This window comes from Antechinus flavipes, chromosome 3, assembly GCF_016432865.1.
Source record: "Antechinus flavipes isolate AdamAnt ecotype Samford, QLD, Australia chromosome 3, AdamAnt_v2, whole genome shotgun sequence".
NCBI classification, from domain to species: Eukaryota; Metazoa; Chordata; class Mammalia; order Dasyuromorphia; family Dasyuridae; genus Antechinus; species Antechinus flavipes.
Genome location: NC_067400.1, coordinates 261,821,040 through 261,845,670, shown reverse-complemented (window position 1 = coordinate 261,845,670; position 24,631 = coordinate 261,821,040). Strand labels below are relative to the sequence as shown.

The 24,631-nt window shown below is 31.1% G+C and overlaps 1 protein-coding gene across 4 annotated transcripts in view; it reads left to right on the top strand.

Moving 5' to 3' along the window:
- Positions 1–24,631, top strand: part of USP9X (ubiquitin specific peptidase 9 X-linked) — a 249,024-nt gene that overhangs the window by 126,558 nt on the left and 97,835 nt on the right. For all 4 annotated transcript variants that reach the window (XM_051985022.1, XM_051985020.1, XM_051985023.1 and 1 more), the window contains exons 12-15: positions 4,094–4,300; positions 6,053–6,189; positions 9,403–9,536; positions 15,728–15,815. In XM_051985022.1, coding sequence (XP_051840982.1) covers positions 4,094–4,300; positions 6,053–6,189; positions 9,403–9,536; positions 15,728–15,815 — 566 coding nt within the window. The remainder of the gene's footprint in view (positions 1–4,093; positions 4,301–6,052; positions 6,190–9,402; positions 9,537–15,727; positions 15,816–24,631) is intronic.

Genomic DNA, 24,631 nt, shown 5'->3' with positions numbered 1-24,631 from the left:
TAAAAAGAAAATATATCAATAAAATTTATTCAAAAGTTTCTTTTGTAGTTTTTTAAGGGACAGCCTTTAACATTCAGGTCAAGTATACATTTCGATTTTTTTTGTGGAATGTAGTGAATAATGTATGTCTGAACCTAATTTCTGGCAGAATGCTTACTTGATTTTCCAGTAGTGGATATCAGTTAGTGAAGTTATTTTTTGATAAATTATATTTTGGAATTTATTGAGTTCCATTATTACTGATCCTCTTTTTCTCATCTCTTATGTTCATTTGCTTTTCTTAAGCAAATGAGAGGTAAATGCTTTTGTAAAAGATAGTTGTTTGGATTACATAAACTTGAAAGATTTTATGCAAATGAAATTAAATACTTATAGTAAGAAGGGAATGATCAACAAAAAAGTTGGCATATAATATAAACAATATGAAGAATCAGGAATAATTTAACTCTGCTTAATAAGTGAATTTAATAAATGTAGAAACAAAATTCTAGGGAAAACTCCCTATTTGAAAAGAACTGATAGGAAGATTTGAATGCAGTCCAGCAGAAATTAGATTTATAGTAGTAACTTACATCATGTTCTACATTGGATTCAAAAGAGACAAATAATCTAAATATTTAAAGTCATATTTAAAAATTTGAAGAGACTCTGATTAGATACCCTTTGCTATTTTGGGTAGGGTGTGACTTGTTAAAATACCAAATGGGAAAAGTATGTTTTAAAAGACTTTTTACAAAAGAATTGTAAATTAATGGATTGGTAGAATCTTTTTACAAAATATCTCTGACAATTAGAATTTCAGTCTTAAGATACCCAAATAGCCCAAAAGCTCTTCCCAATAAAAAAAAAAAAGATCAAGAAGATACAAAAAAAACTATGGATAAGAATTTGGAAGGAATTAGCAATCATATGAAAGTCCTCTAAATCAAAAATAACAAGAGAAATGCAAGTCATAGTAATCATGAATTTTTATGTCACAACCAGCAAATTGGCAGATGACTAAGGAATGGTAATAGTCCACGTAGAAAAAAAAACAGACAGAAATTGTTAGGAAGCAATCTTTATGACAACAGAATGCTAGAAACAAATGTAGATAGATGCCTGTTAATTGGGGAGTAATTATATATTAATGATCATGAATATATTGGAATATTTCTGTGCTAGAAGAAATTAGGAATATGATAAAAAAAAACAAGCATAGAAAGTCTTATATGAACTGTAGCAGAATTAAATGAAAGTTAAAACAGAAACATATACTAGACAATGACTATGAAAGCATTCATGGAAAGGAAAATAACCCTTAAATTATTAGACTTTTTTCAAAAAAGAGCTTTTTTACTTCTTGAAATATATACAAAGATAGTTTTCAGCATTCATTTGCAAAACCTTGTGTTCCCTATTTTTCTCCCTAATTCCCACCTCCCCAAGATAGCAAACAAATCTAATATAGGTTAAACATGTACAGTTCTTCCAAACATATTTCCATATTTATCATGCTACACAAGAAAAATCAGATCAAAAAGGGGAAAAAACATCAGAGGGAAAAAAAAAAAAAACCAAGCAAGCAGATAACAGGAAAAAAAGTGAAAATACTATCCTTTGATCCACATTGTCTCCATAGTTTCTGTGTCTGATTGCACATGGCTGTCTCCATCACAAATCCATTGGGATTGCCTTGAATCATTGTTGAGAAGAGCCATGTCTGTCACAGCTGATCATTTCATAATCTTGTTGCTAAGTACAATGTTCTCTTGCTTCTATTCATTTCATTAGCTTCATTTCTTGTATGTCTTTCCAGGTTTTTCTGAAATCATTCTGCTCATCATTTCTTATAGAAGAATAATATTCCATTACATTCATATACTGTAACCTATCAGTTATTTTCCAACTGATATAATCCTTAAAATTATTTGAAATTTTTTTTTTTTGGGGGGGGGAAAGCTTTATTTGATCAAGCTTGGGCCTCAAGAAGATGAGAAGATGATGCTTTTTTTAAATTTAGGGAGAGGAGATCAGATGTAAGTAAAACAGCATATTGTTAGAATTTTTTCAATCTATCAGTGAATTAAGCTCAGTTCTTTTTTTTTTTAAACTCTTGCAAAGGGAGAACTTAGTGAATTTTAGGTGGTATAAAAACAAGGTTATCAATAAAAATATTTTTTTAAAAAAGAAAAGGTGTTAATAATTATAAAGCATAAATTTGGCCTGAAATACTTATAGCATTATAATATCCTCCACCTATGTTGAGGTGGAAAATTTGGGTTCAGTTTTGCTGCATTGCATATAATACCATATTTTTTTCATTTCTCCCCCGCCCCTTCTTTTTTTTTTTTTGTCATAAGGAATGGCTTTCTGGGAAGGGAATGGAAATAGGAAATACTAACCAATATAAAAACAAAATGTATGAATTACAAGCAGTTTTTGAAAAATGATTTTAAAAAAAGATACTCTTACTGAGAAGTTACCAACTCATAGGAATCATCTCTGAAGGAAGAACTAAGTTTGTGAGATTGTTACTTTGTTTTTGAAGGGGAGTGATAATAGTAGTCCTAAAAAATGTAAAGCCCTGTTTTTATCAGACACTTTTTATTTCTGACTTAATCATAACACAGTTATAAAGGAGAAAAGTTTGACTGAGTCTTCTAAAACTTGACTATTTTTGTTTTTATAGCAATTGGTTTCACTGACTATATTGCTTATTACATGTTATGGACAATTTTTAAAAATAGCTAAATATTTTGATTGTGCTTTTCTTATTATTGAAATTGAGTATTATATTCTACCACCTTAATGGTCAAGGAATAATTTTGTTTTCTTAATTCAAGGCTTGAAAGATAGTTAAGTGATTATTTTTTAAGATGGAAATTTCAAAAGTCAGTATCTTTTTTAAGCAGCCCAATTTAAATAATATTTGAAAAAAATCTCATTTTGTTTTTAATATTAGGATAAATTTTATTTTGAATGAGTGTACCTGTCAGGTAGAATCTTTTGGTATAAAATTAATTTTTTATTTAAATATATAAATAAGACTGTCTGAAACTAATTCTTACAATTCTTAAGCACAATACCTCTCCACATAGTAATCCTTTCAGATTTGTCTGGGTTTTCTTGCCATAGATAACAGTTTGCTACTTTTCTTTTACTGATGAGGAAACTGAAGCAATCACAATCACACAGCTAATGAGAGAGGCCAGATTTGAATTTATGAAGATGAATCTTCCTGGTTTTTGGCCTGATATTCTTATCTACAGCTTCACCCAGATGATCCCAGTACATAATAGTCATTTACTAAAATGCTTATTGACAGACACAGAGAAATTTATTTCAATGTGTAGTTTTCTTTTCTTTCCTAGTGTCATTCTCATCTTTGAAAATTTTGTGATTTTGTCTGTAAATTATTTTTCATTTTAATTATTATTTGTCTGTTGAGTTAAAGAACCAATCCATACCTCTTTAACCTTTTCATTTGCTTTTTGCATGGGAATCTTAGTAGCCTTTCAAATCAAAACTACGTTTATCAATAGATTTTTATCTTTAATTAACATTATATTTATTTATTTGCTTTCAAGTCAAGACTAAGTTTATCAATAGATTTTTATCTTCAATTAACATATTTTAAATTATTTGAAATTCTAACATTATATAAGTGTATTCTGAATTTGTCTGAATATTTCTTTTCTAAGGTGATTATTTTTCTTTTTTTTATAACACATATTTTTCCCCAATAAGTTTGTTTTGAATCATCTCCCTTTCTCTCTTCAAGATGAAATGTTTTTTAAGCAAATTTAATGTAATAGCTAGCATTTATATTGTACTTTAAGGTGTATAAAACACTTCATGTTTAATATCTCATTTGATTCTCACAACCATTTTGTAAATAGGTATTTATCCTATTTTACAGATGAGGAAATGGGGCTGAGAGAAAGCTATGTGACTTGCCCAGTCACACACCTAATGTCCAAGGCAGCATTTGAGTTCAGATTTTCTAGCGCTATCCACTACATTATCTAGCTTCATGTTTTGATGACAGCTGTCTATAAAACTGAAAAATTGACTTGGATTATTAACTCAGCATACTGAACTTGTTTTCCAGGCAAGTTGGACAAATGCAAGTAAAAAACAGCGTGAAAAATTACTTGAGCTAATACGTCGTCTTGCCGAAGATGATAAAGATGGTGTGATGGCCCATAAAGTATTGAACCTATTGTGGAATTTGGCCCATAGTGATGATGTACCTGTTGATATCATGGACCAGGCTCTCAGTGCTCACATTAAAATCTTAGATTATAGTTGTTCACAGGTAACCATTTGCTAGTTTGTTATTCTCTAACATTGTGTTTTGTGATTATTTGGTTGATTTAGTGATAAGACTTCCAGATTCCAGCATTGATATTTTGGAGTAATCTCTGTGAATTGATCTAATTTCTTTCATCATAGGTGTCTATGTTAGAGTAGTTTCCATTACCATTCTAGGTTTTAATTATTGAATGTTCTGAGCCCAATTAAAGTAAATTAGGGTTTACCACTTTTCATGCCTCTCATTTAGCAAATAATTGTGGAAATGCCATGTTCCATAATTAAGAAACATTACTTGGAAAGGCTCCATAAATTGTAAAACAGTTTTTTCTTAGTTTGCTTGGCCATGATCAAATTTAAGGTTCTGGGACGTTAGTTGCCAATAAATTTACTCTTCTTATTATATTAAATATAAATATATTGATTTTCCTGACTAGTGAAATTCACCATATATTTTTCATATAAAAATGTCTACTTGGAATATCTATTTCTGAATGAACATAGATGTCATTTCTTCCATCGTCAATGTGTAATAACATCTCATTTATTGAACCCTGTTTTTTCAATTTCTGACTAAAAGAATTCTTTTGTGAAAATTTTGATCAATTGAATTTTTACCCATGACAAAGTAGGAGTTAAAATTCTGGTAAACTGAAATTGTATATTCTATATATTCTACCTGTGATGCATCTAAGGAATGATAATCCCTGTAGTTTGTCACTTTGGGACTGCACTATGGATTAGAACTTTAAAGTCTCTCTTAAAAGAGGGAATAATTGTTTCAATCAAACATTGAAAGACTTTATGTGCTATTTTAAACCTGTTTTCATCTGATTAAATTGGGATGCCTTAAGAACCTAAAAAAAATTTGTTTTGATGAAATTGAGAACATAAAATGTTTAAATTCTCTTCTCTAAATATTTATTGAATGATTAGGTATATAAATATTTATATTCCTTCAATGTGAATCATAGTTTTAAAGGAAAGTGTCTGAAACAAGGACATTTGCTTATTTAGAATAACAAATCAAAGAGCATTGAAATTTAACAGTACATTATGATTATGATTTCTTTATTCACACAAATGAAATGAAAGTAGCAAGATACCCCCAAATTTTATCCAGTTATGTTTCAGTTGTGTCTGACTGTGACCCTATTTAGTTTTTGTTGTTTTTGGTTTTGTTGGGGGGAGGGAAAAGTTACTGTAGTGCCATGTCTTTCTCCAGGTCATTTTATAGATGAGAAAATTGAGGTAAAGAGGATTAAGTGATTTGTCCAGGATCATACATCTGGTAAATGTCTGAGGCCAGATTTGAACTCCAGAAGATGAATCTTCCTAATTCTTAACATTCTGTCCACTGTGCCAGCTAGCTGCTAACCTAAAGTAGTTCATTTTAAATAGATAAAAAAAATTTTATAACAATTTTAAAAGTTCAATATGTTAGAGAAATTGTATTCCTTACTAATACTCTATATTAAAATACAAGCATTTAATAGCTTCCTTAACCTACAAAAAATAATCACTGAACTCATATCCAAAAATATTAGAATTGTTATCTAGATTATTTGATGTGGTCTAGTTTTCAATATATTTAATTATCATACAAACTTAGATATTTTCTTTTGTCTCTCTAAAAGTTATCAAGTATGAATTCCACAAAGAAGGTGTTTCTACTTTAAACTAGGAAAAATCTTTAAAATTAGAATTTTTTTTATTGCCACAGGTCTACATTAAACTATGAAATTTTATTTTTAAGGATCGAGACACACAAAAGATCCAATGGATAGATCGTTTTATAGAAGAACTTCGCACAAATGATAAATGGGTAATTCCTGCACTGAAACAAATTAGAGAAATTTGTAGTTTGTTTGGAGAAGCTCCACAGAATTTGAGGTATGGATCTTTTTTCCTCTCTTCTGTCCCCCTCCCTCCCAAGCACATTTAGCTACCTATAATATAGGTATTATATGGAAACATTTCTTCAAAAAGTTCATGGATTATAAGTTTGAAGACTATGGAACAGAATTAGATCAGAAAGTTAAGCATGAAAGAAAAGAAAAATTAAGTTGAAAACACTTATTTCAATTAAAAAAAGAAATACACTTCAATAATAAAAGGAGTATTAAAATGTTAGGAAGTAATTTTTAAAATATTGGAAAATGTAAATATCTTAAACGACTTGACAGTGAAGTTTGTTTTGTTTTGCTCTGCTTTGGTTTGATTTTTGAAGTATTTTTCTTTTCAATTGCAGCTTGGTAAAATTAAGAATGAAAGGACCACATAAACTTAATCCTATTTAAAAACTGAGCTGGAATAGAATTTGAAATTAAAAAAAAAAAAAAAACCTAAAAAACAATTTTAAGAGTCTTATACTAATTAATATATGTTAAGGTAGCTATCAGAATTTTAAAATGGATTTTTTAAAGTAACATCCTTATATTTCCTAATTTTAACTTTTTTACTGTCATCATAAATAAATGTATATGCGTATTGCATTCTCATATGCAATGCAGAGAAACATACATACACAGCTAATTTGTCACTAATTAGAATCATTCACAAAAGTTTTTGTAATCAGCCTTTTATTTTACTTTCCTTCCCTTATTTTCATAAATTGGTATTTGGGGGTAACTTGGAGAAAATTGGTTTTGTTTTTTGAAGTTTTTATAGTGCAAAGCCTTATTTTGTCCTGATAACTTTTAAACATTTGTTTAAAATCTGTACAGAGTTTATTTTACAATATATTTTGCGTATTATGTTTTTTATTTCTTTAATAACACTATTTTCATGTGATTTTGTTATTGACATTAACTTAAAATTAGAGAATGATTATCACAATTAGAATAATTTTTTTTTGATACTTGTTTATTCTCAGAACAGAAATGATTTGTGCATCTTAAAAGAATTTTTAGCTCCCTCAATTCCTTCCTCTCTTCTTTTTAAAAGCTTTTTGAGTAAAATTAAAAACAAGAAATTTTAGGCATTTAATAATTTCAATGGCCTATTGCTTGTATGTTGTCTTCATTTAAATAAGTGATAAAAAATCTAGAAATGAATATCTTTGTCCCTTAATTGATTTTTATGGTGCTGAGATAACAATTAATAGCCACAAAATGGAGACAATTAAGTGGTATTGAAAGAGCTTTGAACCTAGGAATTGAGGTCTTGGGTGTTGTTTTGGGGGGAAGGTGGGAATTATGAAATGATTTAATATTGATTCTCTATAAATTAAGTGGAAAGTGGGTTTTGAAACTACACTTAGTATATGAAAAGTGTATAAGTCTTGAGAAATTTCACACAGAAATTCTTTTTTATCCTCAGGTTGAATATTCTTTAAAAAATGTGTGTGTGTGTGTGTGTGTGTGTATTTTTAGTAATCCTTAGTTTTTCATCCAAATGTTACTCAAAGAATGACTCACATATTTAATTGTAACTTTAATAAATAAAGGCTAAACATGGAAATATTGGTAAACTACCATTATTTATATGATTACCCTGTGCTATTTAATAACAACAAAAAGTATAAATTTGGATATAGAGTAATAAAAATCCAGTGACATGGAATATCAGGACAAAGGTTAAAATTTGGGGCGGGGGACAGGGACGGTGGAAAACAGATTTATGTACATTACTTATAGAACTTTTCCCTCAGATTTAAATTAACCATTCATAGAGCAGAATCCTACTTATTCCAAAAACCATGGAATCTAAATTCATTCTAATTTCAACCCTTAAGTTTTAAGGCACATGGGACATTTATTCCAAAGTAGTAACTACTTATACATTATTCTCCTTATCAATGTACATAATCTTAGGGGTGGTGAATAAAACAGGGAATAAGATTCCATTATCATTTTAAGGTAGTGAAGAATAGAAAATAGTTGTAATTTTCATTTATTTATATAACATCAGAAAGGGGCAATTATTATTAATTGTATATCAAATGTTACCTCTTAAAATTCTTACAGGGTCACAGGAAGATGTTTACTTTAATATTTATTACAATTACATTCCAACTATATCTGCTATGTAGTGAAATTTGTATAAGTTCAAGTTATAGAAATGTAGTGCTAGAACTGGAAAAACTTCAAATCTATCTAGTCTACATCCCATGTTTCACAGGTGAGAACGATGAAACAAATTTAGTGATGTGTTTAAGAACACTTAGTTGGTTAAGCAGCAGAGTCCATCTTCAAAGCCATCATTAGAAGGATTTAAGTGGAATGCTATCCACTTATTTCAAAAGCATTTCCAGTACATTCTTTTAAATAAATTTATCATTGAAATAAGTATATTATCTCCCAGGTGAAAACTCAGAAGAATGACATCTTTAATCCATGATAAGCTTATTTTTTTCTCTAGGTGGAAATTTTCACAATTCAAGAAATCATTGTAACAATTTTAGTTTATTGTAAACTTTCTCATTTTTCTACATAAGAGATTAATTTAGTTAAGAATCAAAACCTTTAGGGAACTGGTTTAAAACAATATAATTTTCCTCCTAGGATCAGACCCTGATTTTTGATAATCACCTAAATTAAAGAACCAAATAAAAGTGTCACCAATGGAAATAACAATACAGGATGATGAAGAGATTGAGCAATCGACACTAAAAAAACCCACCACCAACAACAACAAAAAACGCTCACAACTACTTAAATTAAAAAATGTCTCCATTAATGAGCCTCTTTCACACATTTTTTTAATCATCTGCTTTTAATCATCTTTCTTGCAAGCCATTCAGCTCATCAAAAGTCAGGGGTAGAGAACATCACTTCATAACTGTTTTGGTGTGAAGAGCAGAAACTGGAAATCATTAAGGCTTTTCCAAAAATCACAGAATGAAGAAGTTAGAGAATGCTGATAGAGATTTTTCTATTTCAGTAATTGTGTGAGAGTGAAGTTTCACTCATAATAAAACTGTGTTTGGATTGTTATCCTTTTAAAACAATAATATAAGCAACCTTAGGTCTAGTTGACTTCAACATTAATCTTTTTATATGTAATAATGAAATCTGTTCCATTTTTCAAGCTAAATGTTAAATAAAAATGTGTAAATACATAATAAATAATTTAATGTGTTTTAACATGCTGTTTATTTTTCAGTCAAACACAGCGAAGTCCACATGTGTTTTATCGTCATGATTTAATCAATCAACTTCAGCACAATCATGCCCTAGTTACTCTGGTCGCAGAAAATCTCTCGGCTTATATGGAAAGTATGAGACAATATGCAAAAGGTGAGTTTAATTAAAGAGATCTCTAAACTGAAATAAATTTAATAGTTTAGGATGTATTGTTTCATTTTTTTTTTGCTTTTCTTTTCAATATTTCCTCATTTGTTTTTCCATATTTTAAAAGTAAAAGATTATATGAATAGCACAAATTTATACTAGTTCTCATGAAACATAATATCAAGAGAAAGGTCTTAAAATTGTTCAGTAGTTCTTCAGTGGAGCATATACCCAAAGGCACGGACTAGAACTCTATGGGGTAGAAGGGATGAATGGGTTATGATCTATGGTAGCGAAGGGACTAAACACTAGAATGAGATCCTGATCAAAATGTTTTTTAAGAATACAAATATTGTAGGAGGGATGAGAAGATAAAAGAGAAAAACTCTAATTGCGTTTAAATAGCACTTTTTCTTCCAAAATTACAAGTTATCCCAGAACTCTAAACACCAGCCTGTCATTACAGGAAGGTTGACTTAACTACCTTTCATCTTAACAATTTGTATATTGTTAATACAGAAGCACTCTCACAGCCTGTTGAGTTGAATGGGGACGTTTTCTTTTATAATAGAATTTAGAGCTGAAAGGGACCTCATTGACCATCTATTATAGATGAAGGTAGAAAGACTTGTCTCTCAGAGTCGTACAGTAAGGAATTAAATGTAACTAATATTTGAACCCAGCTTATTTCCCCAAAGTGTTTTTTATGAGAATTGGAGAAATGGAAGGTTTTTCTGCAACCCTTTCCCAAGTCATATGCAAAGAATCATTATTATATAAACCCTGGTGAGTGTTGCCCAGCCTCTGCTTAAAGATCTTCACCACTTCTACAGACAAACTATTCCACTTTTGGAATATGTAAATAAATGTGAATAAAGTTTTTCTTGGTGTAAAGGATCCTAAATTGGCTTCTTTGCAACTATAACCCACCATTCCTGATTCTGCCCTCTGGGGTCAAATGGAATGAGTTTGATCCTTTTAAAAGTTGACAGCCCTTCCAAAGACTGTTAAGCCACTTTCTCCTTAATTCTCTTCTCCCCAAATGGTCTCTTCTTAGAGTTAGAAACGATAGATTCTTTTGGCTTGTCTTCATATGTCCTGATGCTCAGGGCCCTTCCTCTATCTGGACCCTCCAGATTATCTTTGTCATTCTTAAGTTCTCCCTGCATGAGGTCGACTACCATAATGATAATTTATACTACAGTGCTTCTCAAAATAACACACTTTCTCTTTCTCTCTCTATCACTCATTCAGTTTCTCTTCCCCCTCTCTCTTTCCTCTATTATATATAAAAATTTTTGTCTGTGTTTTAGTTTTCCTCTTTCTTCCTTACCTGACAGCTTATACTTCTCATAGCCTACCTTTTTTCTTCCTTTTGATTTCTAATTACTTTTTTGTTGTTTTATATAGTTGGAAAACAAATAAGCAAGCATATTGGATTTCTGTGTTAAATAAGAATTAATGTTTTCTGAGTGAGACTTGGGAATGTTTCTGTTTTTAAAGTAAGGTTGTAGCCTAGGCTTTTTATTTTTGTTTAAAAATTTTTTTTTCTATAATAATAGCTTTTTATTTTTTAAAATACATACAAAGATAGTTTTCAACATTCACCCTTGCAAAATCTTGTGTTCCAAATTGTTCTCATTCCCTTCCCTCTCTCCTTCCCCTAGGCAACAAATAATTCAATATAGATTAAACGTGCAATTCTTCTAAATATAGTTTTACATTTATCATGCTTCACAAGAAAAATCATATCAAAAAGAAAAAAAATGAGAAAGGAAAAAAAGCAAGCAAATAACAATTTAAAAAGTGAAAATACTATGCTGTAATTCACATTCAGTGCCCATAGTCTTTTTTTCTGTGTGCTGATGGATCTCTCTCACAAGTCTGTTGGAATTGGCCTGAATCCCCTCATTGTTGGTTTGAGAGAGTCCATCAGAATAGATCATTGTATTATGTTGCTGTTGCCATGTACAATCATATCTTGGTTCTGATCACTTAGCATTAGTTCATGAAAATCTCTCCAGGCCTCTCTAAAATCGTCCTCCTGGTCGTTTCTTACAGAACAATAATAATAATACATAACATTCATATATCATAACTTACTCAGCCATTCTCCAACTGATGGGCATCCACTCAGTTTCCGATACCTTGTAAGTACAAAAAGGGCTACCACAAACATTTTTGTGTATGTGGGTCTTTATGATCTCTTTTGGATACAGTTAGAGACATTACTGGATCAAAGGGGGGATGCACAGTTTGATAGCCTTTTGGGCATAGCAGAAATTGCTCTCCACCAACAATGTATTAGTGTCCCAATTTTTCCAAAATAACTCCAAAATTCATCGTTATCTTTTCCTGTCATTTTAGCCAATCTGAGAGGTGTTTCACTACACACAGTGAAGTATCATTGTACTTCAGGATTGTCTTAATTGGCATTTCTCTGGTAAATCGTGATTTAGAACATTTTTTCATATGACTAGAAATGGCTTTAATTTCTTCATCTAAAAATTGTTCATATTCTTTGATCCTTTTTCAAGTGGGGAATGCTAGGGTTTTTAAACTACATAGAGAGGCACTGTGATGTAGGATAAAGAACATTGGTCCTAGAGTCAGGGGCCAGAGATTATATTTTGCTTCTGCTACTTACCTGTATCACATTGAACAAACCTCATAATGTCTTGGCATCGTTTTTTTTTTTTCATGCATTAAAGTGAGATTAGATTAAATGGTGCTGAGGGTCTTTTCAGCTCTAGATTTTATTTTTTTATTTTTTTAATGTTAAGAATACTTTATTGTATTCTGAGAAAATGATGGTGCCAGGTTTTTTGTATTCTGAATAAATGAAGCATTATTTTAAGCTATAGAGCTGCTATGTGTGACCCCTGAGTCTTAGTATGATTTAAAATTGCACTAAGACTTTTGGGGTACCTTTTATTGTTTTTGTCTTATACCTTTATGTTTGAAAGAATAATAAGCATAATACTCAGATAATAATCCCTGCACTCACACAAACACATAAATAGCATTAAATTTTTCATTTTTTCACAGTTACCCTGTGAGTTTAAAACAAAAGTAAAACTAAGTAGCTAGTTTATTCAGTGACTTTTTTCAAGTCCATACTTTTATTGATAGTTTTTTTTTCTTTTTAAAATCAGTTATTTCTGCCCGTTTTTTCCTCCTTTCCCTTGAGGGGAATTTTGTATATTAATTTGTAACAAAGAAAAACCATCAAGCAAAAACTACTGATGGACTAACATGGTCTTGCAAAGTATGCATCATTCTGCTTTAATAATTCTCCAGTTCATTTCTTAAACTGACTTTAGAATATATCTCCTCTGAATTTAAATTAAAAAGATTTTTAATAAGTTTGTTATGTGCAGGACATTTTAATTAAACTCTAGAAATACATAGGTAGAAAGTCAATCTCAAGGGTAATGTCTGTTGGAGTTGGAAGTGAACTAGTATTCATATAATGTGCTTGCTTATATGTACTCATTTATATTCTAAGAGTAGAGAGTGATAGGGGAAAAGAAGAAGACAAGTCAATATGAAATAAATTTAGAAATGAAAAAGAACCTTTTATACTAAGGTCTGTCAACAATTTATGGAGGAAATGGCATCTTAGCTGAGCCTTGGAGAAAGAAAAATACTATACAAGATGTCATGAAGAGGTTGTGCTTGCCAGTTATTGGGACTTAAATGAACTCACAGAGGGAGACAAATGAGTTGAAGAGCTTAGCTAATGGTACAGTCTAATCAGAATGAAGAGTGTAAAGTTGACAAATAGGAACTCTAGAAAGATAGTTTGGACACAGGTGATGGGGATTGCCTGATTGGGGTGTTTGTAGTTATCTTTTATGTACTAAGAAGACATGAAGGCTTTTTTTTTTTTTTTTTTTTTTAAATAGAAGAAAGAGCATGGCCAGATTTGTGTTTTAGGCCTTGGTTTTCTTTTCTTTTTTTTTTGGAGGGAGGGGGGAAGTGTTTGAATATTTTTTTTTATTTGTTTTCTTAATTGGTTAAAAAAAGTAGATTGAATTATCACTTTCCTGGAAGCTGGAAGTTCATCAGTATGGTCTGTATTAGGCTTGTTACTTTGATATTCCTGGAGGATAGATTGTAGAATGGAGGCTAAGACCAATATCGACACTATTAAAATAATTACTGGAAGAGAGGATAAATGTCTGAAGTACGAATCATTCAACCAATCAAATATTTCTTAAGTATCTATTATTTGTCTGTCACTAGATACAAAATTAAATGGACAGAATGAAATAGACATGAGACTTGTTTTAGAAGTAGGCTTTCCACATGATTGATTAAGAATAAAAGACAGTTCTGGAGCTTTGCACCTTGGGTAGCCAGTAGAGAAAAAAAGAGTGTAAGATATTAAAGAAATGAGAAATTTAGGGGAAAGATGATGAATTCCATTCTGAATTCATGGTATTGTATAGGTTAAAATGTTCAGCAGGCATGTGGCTATGGAGGGCAAGAATTAAGTAGAGAAATTATGATTGAATATATAGATTGGCTAGTCATCTGCTAAAAATGACAACTGCTTCCATTAGAGCTGGTGAGAAGGGAAAAAAAGATTTTAAGGAATTAAGAGAAGGCAATTCATAACAAACCTACAGTTTGGAGATACAAACCAGCAAAGGATATTGAGGATGAATCACTGGAAAGTTATAAGTACCAAAGGAAAATAATATAATTATAGAAAACTAATGTAAAGAGAAAATATACAAAAAGAAAGATTAATAAACTGTGAAACATTTAACAAAGTCAAGAAGAATGAAAAAGCAAGATATATGGATTGCAGTCATTGATAATCTTTGATAGAGCGTTTTCAATGGACTGGTTCATAGGGTAAAAGTGAGGAAGTAGAAGTAGCTAAGAAAAGAGTATAGCACAATAATTGATATGGCCAATTACTGAAAGAAGCAGGCACAGACATGAGCAAACAGTCAGTAAGAAAATCAGTTGATTAACATTTAACTATATCTATTTGCCATGCCAAGTATAGTACTGAGAGCATTGGGAATACAAAGACAAAAGACCATCCCTATTTTTAAGGAGTTAATGATCTAATGGAATCATTCAAATGGTCAGATATTTTTTAGGTGTCTACTATTTGTCTTTCACTGAGATATAAAATAAATGGACAGAATGTAATAGACATGAGACTTGTTTTGGAAGTAGACTTTCCACATGATTGGTTAAGAACAAAAGATAATTCTGGAGCTTTGTATGTTGGCTGGCCTATAGAGAAAAAGAGATAAGAGTATAAGATTACAAAGGAAAGAGAAGTTTGGGGAAAAGATGATGAGTGGATTATGTATAAAGAAGATATTTGCAGACTACATTGGAGATTATCAATTGAAGGAAGGAACTAGTATTAAGGGAGATGACAAAAAATTTCCTTTAGAAGCAGGGATCTCAGTTGGGACTTGAAGGAAGCCAAGAAACAGAAATAAGGAAGAAGTGTATTTCTGTAGAAGAGCAGATGTTTTTGTGTATGTGAAAATAATTACTTCTCTTTTAAATGCTTTGAGTTATCTTTTATTTTTTTTAGGTGCCAGTCTAGTATACGATTAGAAATGTTCAGTAGCACTTAGTATTGCAGGACTCAAGCTCAGGAGAAAATAGGGCATAATATAAGCATCTGGTGGTCATCTGCATTGAGATAATTCAACTCATGGGAGTACATAGAATCACTAAATGAAAGAGTATAGACAAAAAATAAGAATTGATACAGTTAATGGAGATACAATGATAATTGTTGACCATGACACAAATTCCATCAAAAGCCAGTTAAAATACATGGAAAAAGGACCCAAGGCATACATGTCATTAAGAGCCTGTAGAGCAGAGAATTTCTAGTAGGAGTACCATTTCTTTCCATTCTATCTTCTTGTCACTCTAGTATAACTCATATGAAACTGAATCACTGTCCCTGCTGTGATTGAATTTTTGAACTTAAAATTATTCCAAATTAAAACTTCATTTGTTTTTGATGCATTGATTCTTCCTATAGAAAAAAAGATGTTAACTATAGGAATGAAATATAGTCATCTTTATGCCATTAGGCATTAATCTTTTAATAGACTTTTAATAGTTGATAGACACTTTTTAAATTTCAAGTCAGCATTGCTATATTTGGATATATGTGTATAATTCATGATTTTCTTAATTTGCAGAGCATGGAGAATATGATCCACAAACTGTAAGACCAGGAAGTAGATATAGTCACGTGCAAGAAGTCCAAGAACGACTTAATTTCCTAAGGTTGGTTTTATTATTATTATTAACTTATTATTGTTTTTATTATTACTTATTAGTTTTGCTTTCTTTAAAAGATAAGATGTAGGAAATTAATTAAGTTGATTAATAGTATATAATAGGTTTTTATTAGGTTAGCATTTGACTTTATATTACATAAAATTAAATGCTCTCCCACATCTTTGTAACTTTTATGATTAAATATTTACATTCTTCCTTCAAAGAATATCTTATATTGAGCCTTTGTAGTTGCTCAAATTGGATTAATTTGAAAATATTAATGTATTGATGGTGGTGTTTCAAATGGAGCATTCCTGTACATATCAGTTGAAGAAGTAGTAATTCTTATAGTTAATAGATAAAAATTTCACAAGTAATTGTTAGAGGTTCTGGTTTTTTCCTGCTTCTGTTCAGAAAAGTTAATATCTTTGGGAAATTTCCTTCTTAAATTTTATTTTAAAAATCTGTCCATTGACAACTAATATTTGATTATTTGAATCTAATTCAATGTATATTAAGGGGGTCTGAAAATAAAATTTTAAGATGTTGATATTTTGGAAGTTGACTGACTTTTAAAAATATAAATAGATAAAAATACAAGTGACCTAATTAAAGGGAAGTTTGGTGTTTAAAACAAACAAACAAACAAAAAGTCTGACTTATTTCTGGAGATGTGGTTTCTAGAACAGTCTTTGTCATTAAAGAACTGTGTAAACATAGGCAAATCACTTCTTCCTTGGTGGAATAATTTTCATCTCCATATGATGAGGCAGTTGGTTGGTAAGATAATCTTTATAGACCTTTCCAGCTTTTTCACTGTGATTTTGTGGACTTTCGACATATTCTAAATGACATATTAGCTTTTATTTCTACGTAAGAATGATAAAACTTTTTAATTATTCACAAGTCAGAATTTTTGTAAGTCATTTCTTTGCTATATTACAGCAATATATCAGATTTATATGTTGTGCTCTTTAACATGTAGCTAAGTTGCTATAATGCGTCTTGTTATATTAACAAAATGTTATAATGTTTTGATAACTTAGAGATTAAAAATTCATTTTTTCTCTTTTTATCCTACTTAAGTTAAAAGAAGTACTTATGTTCTTATGGGATATTCATATTTCCTTAAGATTTGTGTACTATTTATTATTTCCAAAGGGAATATCAAATAATGTAATAAGTATAATAATATAATATAAAAAAACCAAACAAACATAAACTAGTTTAAAAGAAATAGCTTTTAGAAGATAATAAAATGAATTAATTACTACTTAATGAGATTCAGAAAATTTTAAAAAATATCTCTTCTGCATACTCTTCTGTCTAGTTCATTCAATCTATTGAAAAACATTTCTTTTATGCCAAGTACTGTTCACAACTGGGAATACAAAGAAAAACATAAAATAGTTCCCAATCTCAAGCAAATTATTATGATGGAGAACATATGTACATTAATAGGTAGATAACAAGATACATACATAAGAAGTTGGAAATAGTTTTAAAGGGTGACCTTAACTACTGGAACAAATGTAATGCTCTGTAGATGGCAGCACTTAACTTGAGTCTTAATTTTAAAAAATCAATGATTCTCAGAAGGAAAGGTCAGGCTATGAAAGCATTCCAGACATGAGGAACAGCTAACACAAAGAATGAACATGGGAAATCAAAAATTATATATGAGAAACAATAAGGAAGTCAATATGGTTGAAAGTCATGTGAAAGAAAATTGGTTAATTAGGAAAACAAAGTTTTAAAAAAAATTTTTATTATAGCATTTTATTTTCAAAATATATGCATGGGTAATTTTTCAGCACTGACAATTGCAAAATCTTTTGTTCCAATTTTTCCTTTCCTTCCCTCCATCCCTCCCCCGGATGGCAGGTAGACCAATAAATGTTAAATATGTTAAAGTATACTTTAAACATAATATATGTATACATATCCAGGAATCATCTATTTTTGCTGTACAAGAAGAATCGGACTTTGAAATAATGTATAATTAACCTGTGAAGGAAATCAAAAATGCAGGCAGACAAAAATAGAGGGATTGGGAATGCTAATTTCCCAGAGTTTTTCCGCTGGGTGTATCTGGTTCTATTCATTATTGAACAAATGGAGCTGATTTGGTTCATCTCATTGTTGAGGAGAGCCACATCCATCAGACTTGATCATCATATAGCATTGTGGTTGAAGTATATAATGATCTCCTGATCCTGCTCATTTCACTCAGCATCAGTTCATGTAAGTCTCTACAGGCCTTTCTGAAATGATTCTCCTGGTCATTTCTTACAGAACAATAATATTCCATAATATTCATATATCACAATTTATTCAGCCATTTTCCAATTGATGAGCATCCACTCAGTTTCCAGTTTCTGGCCACTACAAAGAGGGCTGCCACAAACATTCTTACACATACAGGTCCCGTTCCCTTCTTTAAGATCTTTTTGGGATATAAGCCCAGTAATATCATTGCTGGATCAAAGGATATGCACAGTTTGATAACTTTTTGAGCATAGTTCCAAAGCGCTCTCCAGAAGGAAACATAAAGTTTTAAAGAGCTTTTTAAATACCCAAAACTTTCTTTTATCCTAGGGAATCATTGACATTTGTTGAGTGATTAGGTTGGGATAACATATTTTAGAGCTTCACTTTAGGAAATTGATTTTTATTAGCTAGTTATTTGGAGCATAGATTGGAGTAAGAAGAGACTTAAGGAAAAAAGTCCAATTAGAAAGCTGTTGTAGATGATAGGTGATTAAAGTCTGATCTAGATGATTCCTGTAAGAGTACCCCAAAAAGCATATGGAGATGCTGCAGTCAAATAAATGACAAGATCTGACAACTGATTTGTTACATGAAAGTGAAAAGCTGGGAATAACATTCCAAGGATGATGTTGCTCTTAACAGTAATAGAGAACTTCATAAAATGTGGGTGAGTTGGGAGACAGAAAGGAGAAAGATAATCATCTATTTTAGATATTTTGAGTTTGATGTGTCTGTGGGATATCTAGTTTGAAATGAGTTGTAAGAAGTAGGTGATGGGGAATTCAACCTCTGGAAAGGAACTAGGGCTGGACATTAAAAAAAAAAAAAAACTCTAGAAATGGTCTGCATAAAGATGGTAATTAGACCCATTAGATGCTGATGAGAGCAGAAAATGAAAGAATCCAAGATAGAACCTTGGAAATCCCTAAAGTTAAGGACATGGTATTAGTGATGAACCAGCAAGAGAGACTAAGGAGGGGAAAATATCAGTGTCACAAAAAATCAGGAAGAGGAATATTTTTAAGACATTTAGGGCCTCCATATCTCTTTTCTGGACTATTACAGTAATATTATCCAAAATCTGCTTTCATTCCCATAGCTGCCAAATTGAGAGTCTAGATGCAAATATCTGATCATATCACTCGCTTCAAAAGAAGTTCCCCTGAATTACTATTTTCTCTACTCTTAAGGACCTTAATGTTCTTCTAGAGTGAAATAACATACACAAAAAAAGCAATATAAGGTAAGGAGTGCTAAGGCAAGGAAAAGATAATTTAGAAAACTAAGGGGAAATTTAAGAACATATTAATCTGTAGCAAGTGAAAGAAATGAGGGAATATGTCATAAAAGAAGAAAATGGTACTTGAATTGGGCCTTGGATTAAAGTAATCAGATGATGAGTTATTAAGGGAGTTCATTCTAGATATGGAGTTATACTGTAGTACAATTTAAGAATAAAGCTAAAGAGGCAGATGCAGATCAAATTAAGGAGCATCTTGGATGTCAGACTAGAGTATTTAATGTGCCATAGGAGCACAAGGGACCTACCAAAGTTTTTTGAGTAAGAGGATTAGTAGCATCGGATTCAGTAGGAAACTTATTTTGGTAATTATGTGGATTATTGACTAGATGAAGAAGGAATAAGAGTTGTTATCCTTAGGAGTGATAAGAAGGAAATAAGTATGAAAAGTCAAGATAAAATTGATGAGAATTGTCAATTTCTAAGAGAAGTAGGATAAGACTCAACTTACAATATAGATGAGTATATAAAGTGGTATACTTAACCAACACGGGAAAAAGTTTAGAGGAAACATAGTTTGGGTAGAAAGACAATGAATTCTAATATGTATCTTTGATGAGAAAATCTTAATTCAGGTAATCTCAAGAGAATTTGCCTGTTAAAGAATATTTTTGCCAAATGACATTTCCTATGCTTGTAGTCTCATAAAATTAAGAAAACAAAGTTTAGATGTCTTGTAGTAAAATGTGTGTATGACATATGTATTCATGCATTTTTCACAAAGTATATCTGAAGAAGGTAATGTAGTTTGTCTTATTAGGTAGTCAGATTTGGATAAAGAGGATTAAATTCTTCTATGTACAGCAAGTAGTTTAGAAACTGACTCTTCAGCCAATGACTTAATTGCTGTGGCTGACCTTCTTTTGCCTTTTCCACTGAAATTACATTTTTTGAAAACTGGATTAAGAGAAGGCTTGAAAACTTTGCACATAGGGTAACTTGTAACCTAATAGCCAGTTTTCTTTTCATCAAATTGTGTTAAAATCTTTCGTTGAAAGGCTAATTTTTATTTGCTTTTTTTTTGTCTTGCCATAAGATTTTTAGTTATGGGAAATTAATTCAAAAACACTCCTAGAGTTTGTTTGTGCTGTTGTTTTAATGTATGCATTTGCCATTTTGAACTTGAGGCTTTTGATGCCAGAAATACGTAATTCTTTACTTGGGCAGATCTAACTCCCTATGTGTCTAATATAGTATATTTCCTTATAATGTGGTAGTTGGGGGGAAAGGGTTGCCAATTTCCAGCCTTATAGGAAAATCAGCAACTACTAGTGACCTATATGCCTGCCATCTATATAAATTTACGGGAGATTTATCTGTATACAAATTGATACACTTAGTGAGGGTGTTTAGAGGAAAACAAGTTTCAAAAAAGTCTTCCATAGTGATGTATTCATAGGATAAAAGATTTAAAACTCATAGAGTCAAGCTAAACCTTTCATTTCACAGTTGAAGAAACAGAGACCTTGAAGAATTGTATCTTGCCTTGAGTTAAACCAATAAATATCTGAGACAGGACTTTGAACCCCCAGGTCTTTCCAACTCCCAAGTCTGGTTTTCTATTCTCTTGTACATTTAATCTAACGGAACAAAACTATAACTTAATTAAGCAAAAGTATATCCTTCCCATACATCAAAACTTTTTAAGATTCTTTGAAAGACATAATCCAGAAATCTTTATAATCATGCAAGACATGAGAGAGGGAGATGTATACTTAGCAAAAATCTCTACCAGTAAAATGATATCTAAGGTAGAATCCAAGTTTCCTAAGATTCTCTGGAGGGGGAATATCGCAAAATTTTCTGACACCATGGTGATGTTATGGTCCTGTTATCAAGCCCAGATCTTTGGAGAATCTCCAGGAATAGATACATAACTATTCAATATTTTTTGCCTTATAGTTCACTCAAAAGATTACTTGTTTTTATGACAGGCAATTAGAGGAACAACCTATAGAAAAAAAAATTTTTTTTCCAGAATGGATAGATATCTATGACAGATAATACTGATGGACAATGGCTTCAGTCCAGAGTAAACAGGAGGTGGAAATCAAGCTGAATTGCTTTTAGGAAATTGAAAAGCTTTTTTAATGGCCCAAAGTTTTCCTCAAGGATAGAGGCCCATCTTTTTAATACCGTATCATACCAGCCACATGCTATGTGGCTAAGATAAATACACAACAATCTCTCAATAATTAAACTGTGTATCACATAGAAGTGAGCTCGCTACAATATATCAGATGAAATTTGAAGAAAAGAACAAAATATGTCATCAAAGAGGATCATATAATAGAAAATGAAGCTAGAGCAGTCTTGAGTCAGGTGATATGTAGACATCCTTGAGTGTTCCAGTAATATCCATATGGTATCAGGAGATGACTTCTAGTACATTGAATCAATTCCTTGTGTTAAAGCTTTTTGGAAGCTGAGAAAAGAAAGTACATTAACCTTCTTTGTTCCTAGGACAAATAGGTAGCACAGTGGGCATAGAATCAGAAAGATCCAAGTTCAGATTTAGCTTAGACACTTAATTTTGTGAACCTGGTCTGCAGTTTACTCATATGTAAGAAAATGGGGATTATAAGATATGAATTATAAAGCACTTAGCACAGTGAATGGCACTTAGTTAAGTGCTTTATAAATGTAAGCTCCTATAGTTTGTGTTTCATTGACTCTGAAACTGAACGCCTAGAGTGGCATGTCAAAATACTTAAATGAAGGAATACAAGAAGATGAAATAAAATATATGTGAACACAAAAAAGGTTAACAAGAAAATGAGAAACAGTACAAATTGAATGCAAAATTTAGTCAAGGTTCTTTCTCCCCCTTCTCCGCCCCTTCCCCCTTAAGTTAAAAACAGTAAGCAAATACCCTTAATAAAAGACTAGATTTCTACTTCAGCTTTATCCTAGAATTTCTGACTTCAGCCCCCTGGACAGAAGAAAGCCCTTTAACTTAAGACTTAGATATAAATCTTTCAAGAGATAAAACCTCTGATTCTGAAAGTTGTTTCATCTAATATTGGAGCAGACTCTAGATACCAACCAATTTAATGTTTAATTCAATTTACAATTCAAGTAACAGATAAAAAGATAGCTTGGCTTTCTTGCCTCTTGTTAATTAGCTAATTTTATTACTGCTTTTCCTGAAAAAATAATTATTTTTAACATAATCTGTTTTACTGTAAGCTTCTTGAGGGCAGAGATCTATGTCTTACCTAATTTTGTATTTTATCCAGGGAACTACCTCAATACAGTTCCTCATAGTATTGATTCTCAGAAATGTCAGCATTTATTGGGGAAATTTATAATCTTATAACTGGATTATGACCACAGAGAAGAGACTATATTATCCTTTGATTTGGGGGGTTTTTGGTTATCAGTAAGTGGCTAAAAGTAGAAAACCTGTCTGGTTCATATTAGTAAACAGTTTTTCATTAAAACTCCATAACATACATTATCTTATTTAGTGCTCACAACTCAGTGAAGGAGCTAGACCAAATAGTGTTGTATTCTAGTTTATAGAGAATGGAGGGTCATACAGCTTAAGTGACTTAACCCAGGTCATGTGCTTTACTCTATGTCCAGTGCTTCATCTATTCTCCTACATTTGCCTGAATTACACAGAAAAGAAATGGTGTTGACTTATTCTAATTAGACTCAAACTATATAATGAGTAACCATTTCCAAGGCTAAAATGTTTTTATTAATATGGAGAGTAATTTCCTTCCCAACCCTTCCTTTCTCCTCCCCATCTCCATGTCACCCTTCCATCCCCACCCCACTTGACCCATGCTTGTTGTAATTTTAATATAACAAAGACTGAACTGTTAAAGCTGATAATTGTACATTAGTGCTGTTGAAATTCCTTTGTTCCTGTCATTCACAAGTGTTTATTTTTATTTTATTTTTTCATTTCTGTATATATATATTTCTTTCACAATGTATTTTGCTGTATTTTATCTTAACATCATAAACATTTACAGATTACTTTTGTGAGAGATCTCTTGTAACAAAACAAAAAAAAATTTAAAAAAGGTTAAGGTCAAGTAGTCATATAGTAGTCTTTGAAAATTCATGTAATATTTTATATCTGCAGCATGTCCCTTCTTTAAAAAAAAAATTAACCAGTTAATTTTTTCTTTCCCTCCCCCCGCCTTCCTGTTCAAAAAAAAATGAACAAAAAAGAAAATTTCTTTTTAACAAATATGCATGGTCAGACAAAGCAAATTCCTCCTACAACAGTGTACATGAAACAATATATGTTTCATCCTGTGTCCCATCCTCTTTGTAATGGAAAATACATTTTATCATAGATTTATCCAAAGTCATCAATAGTCATTGAATTGATTGTAGGTATGAAAGCTCATTTTCATTTTTCATGAATTTATTAAAGTCATGATTATTTAGTGTTATCATATTGATGTTAACAAATTTTTTGTTTTTGTTCACTTAGCTCCATATTAGTTCATAAGTCATTCCATATCTTTTTAAATTTCTCTATTTCACCTTAAAAGATTGAAATCACAGTCTTATACCAAAAACTTATCCAACCATTCCTCAACTGATAATTCCTTGTTTCCAGTTTTTTACCACCATAAAAAAGGTGCCATAAATATTTTTATACTCTTCTTTCATCTCTTGGATGTAGACTTGCCAGTGGTGTAAATGCTATAGATGTTTTCTTTTTCTTTTTTTTTTTTTAAACTAAATCTTACTTTCCATATAACAATTTCTCATGATCAATGAATAGTTTTTAGAAAATATATATTTGGTAGAATGAAGGCTAATTTTAGTGGCTATGATAATATTTGTATTTAATGTTAATTTAGTAATTATTTGTATTTAGAGGATAGTCTTTAGCTATCCTCTTATTGATAGGATGAGCATTTGAAACTCCCCTTTAATCCAGAACGTGTGAATACAGTCATAATACAGGAATACTTTTAAGAAAAGACTTAGTTTAGGTTCAGAGTAGGCTCTGCTCTTATAACTGAACTCGTGTTGCTTCTCTGGAGTTAGGTTTTCACATGAATAAAATAAGTATATACAGGATGGGGTGAAAAAATTTTCCAGCCTAAGATAATTTAGATCTGTGGGAAAGGTTTAATTAGCTCAGGCTGGAGTGCATTGTAGCATGGGCCTTACCCAAGAAATCAGTAGTAGGCCTTGGGGCAACTGAATTAAGTAGCAGAGGAAGCTTCCTTCTGAACTCTCAGCCCACAAATGATAAAGGGGATTGTATAATTGG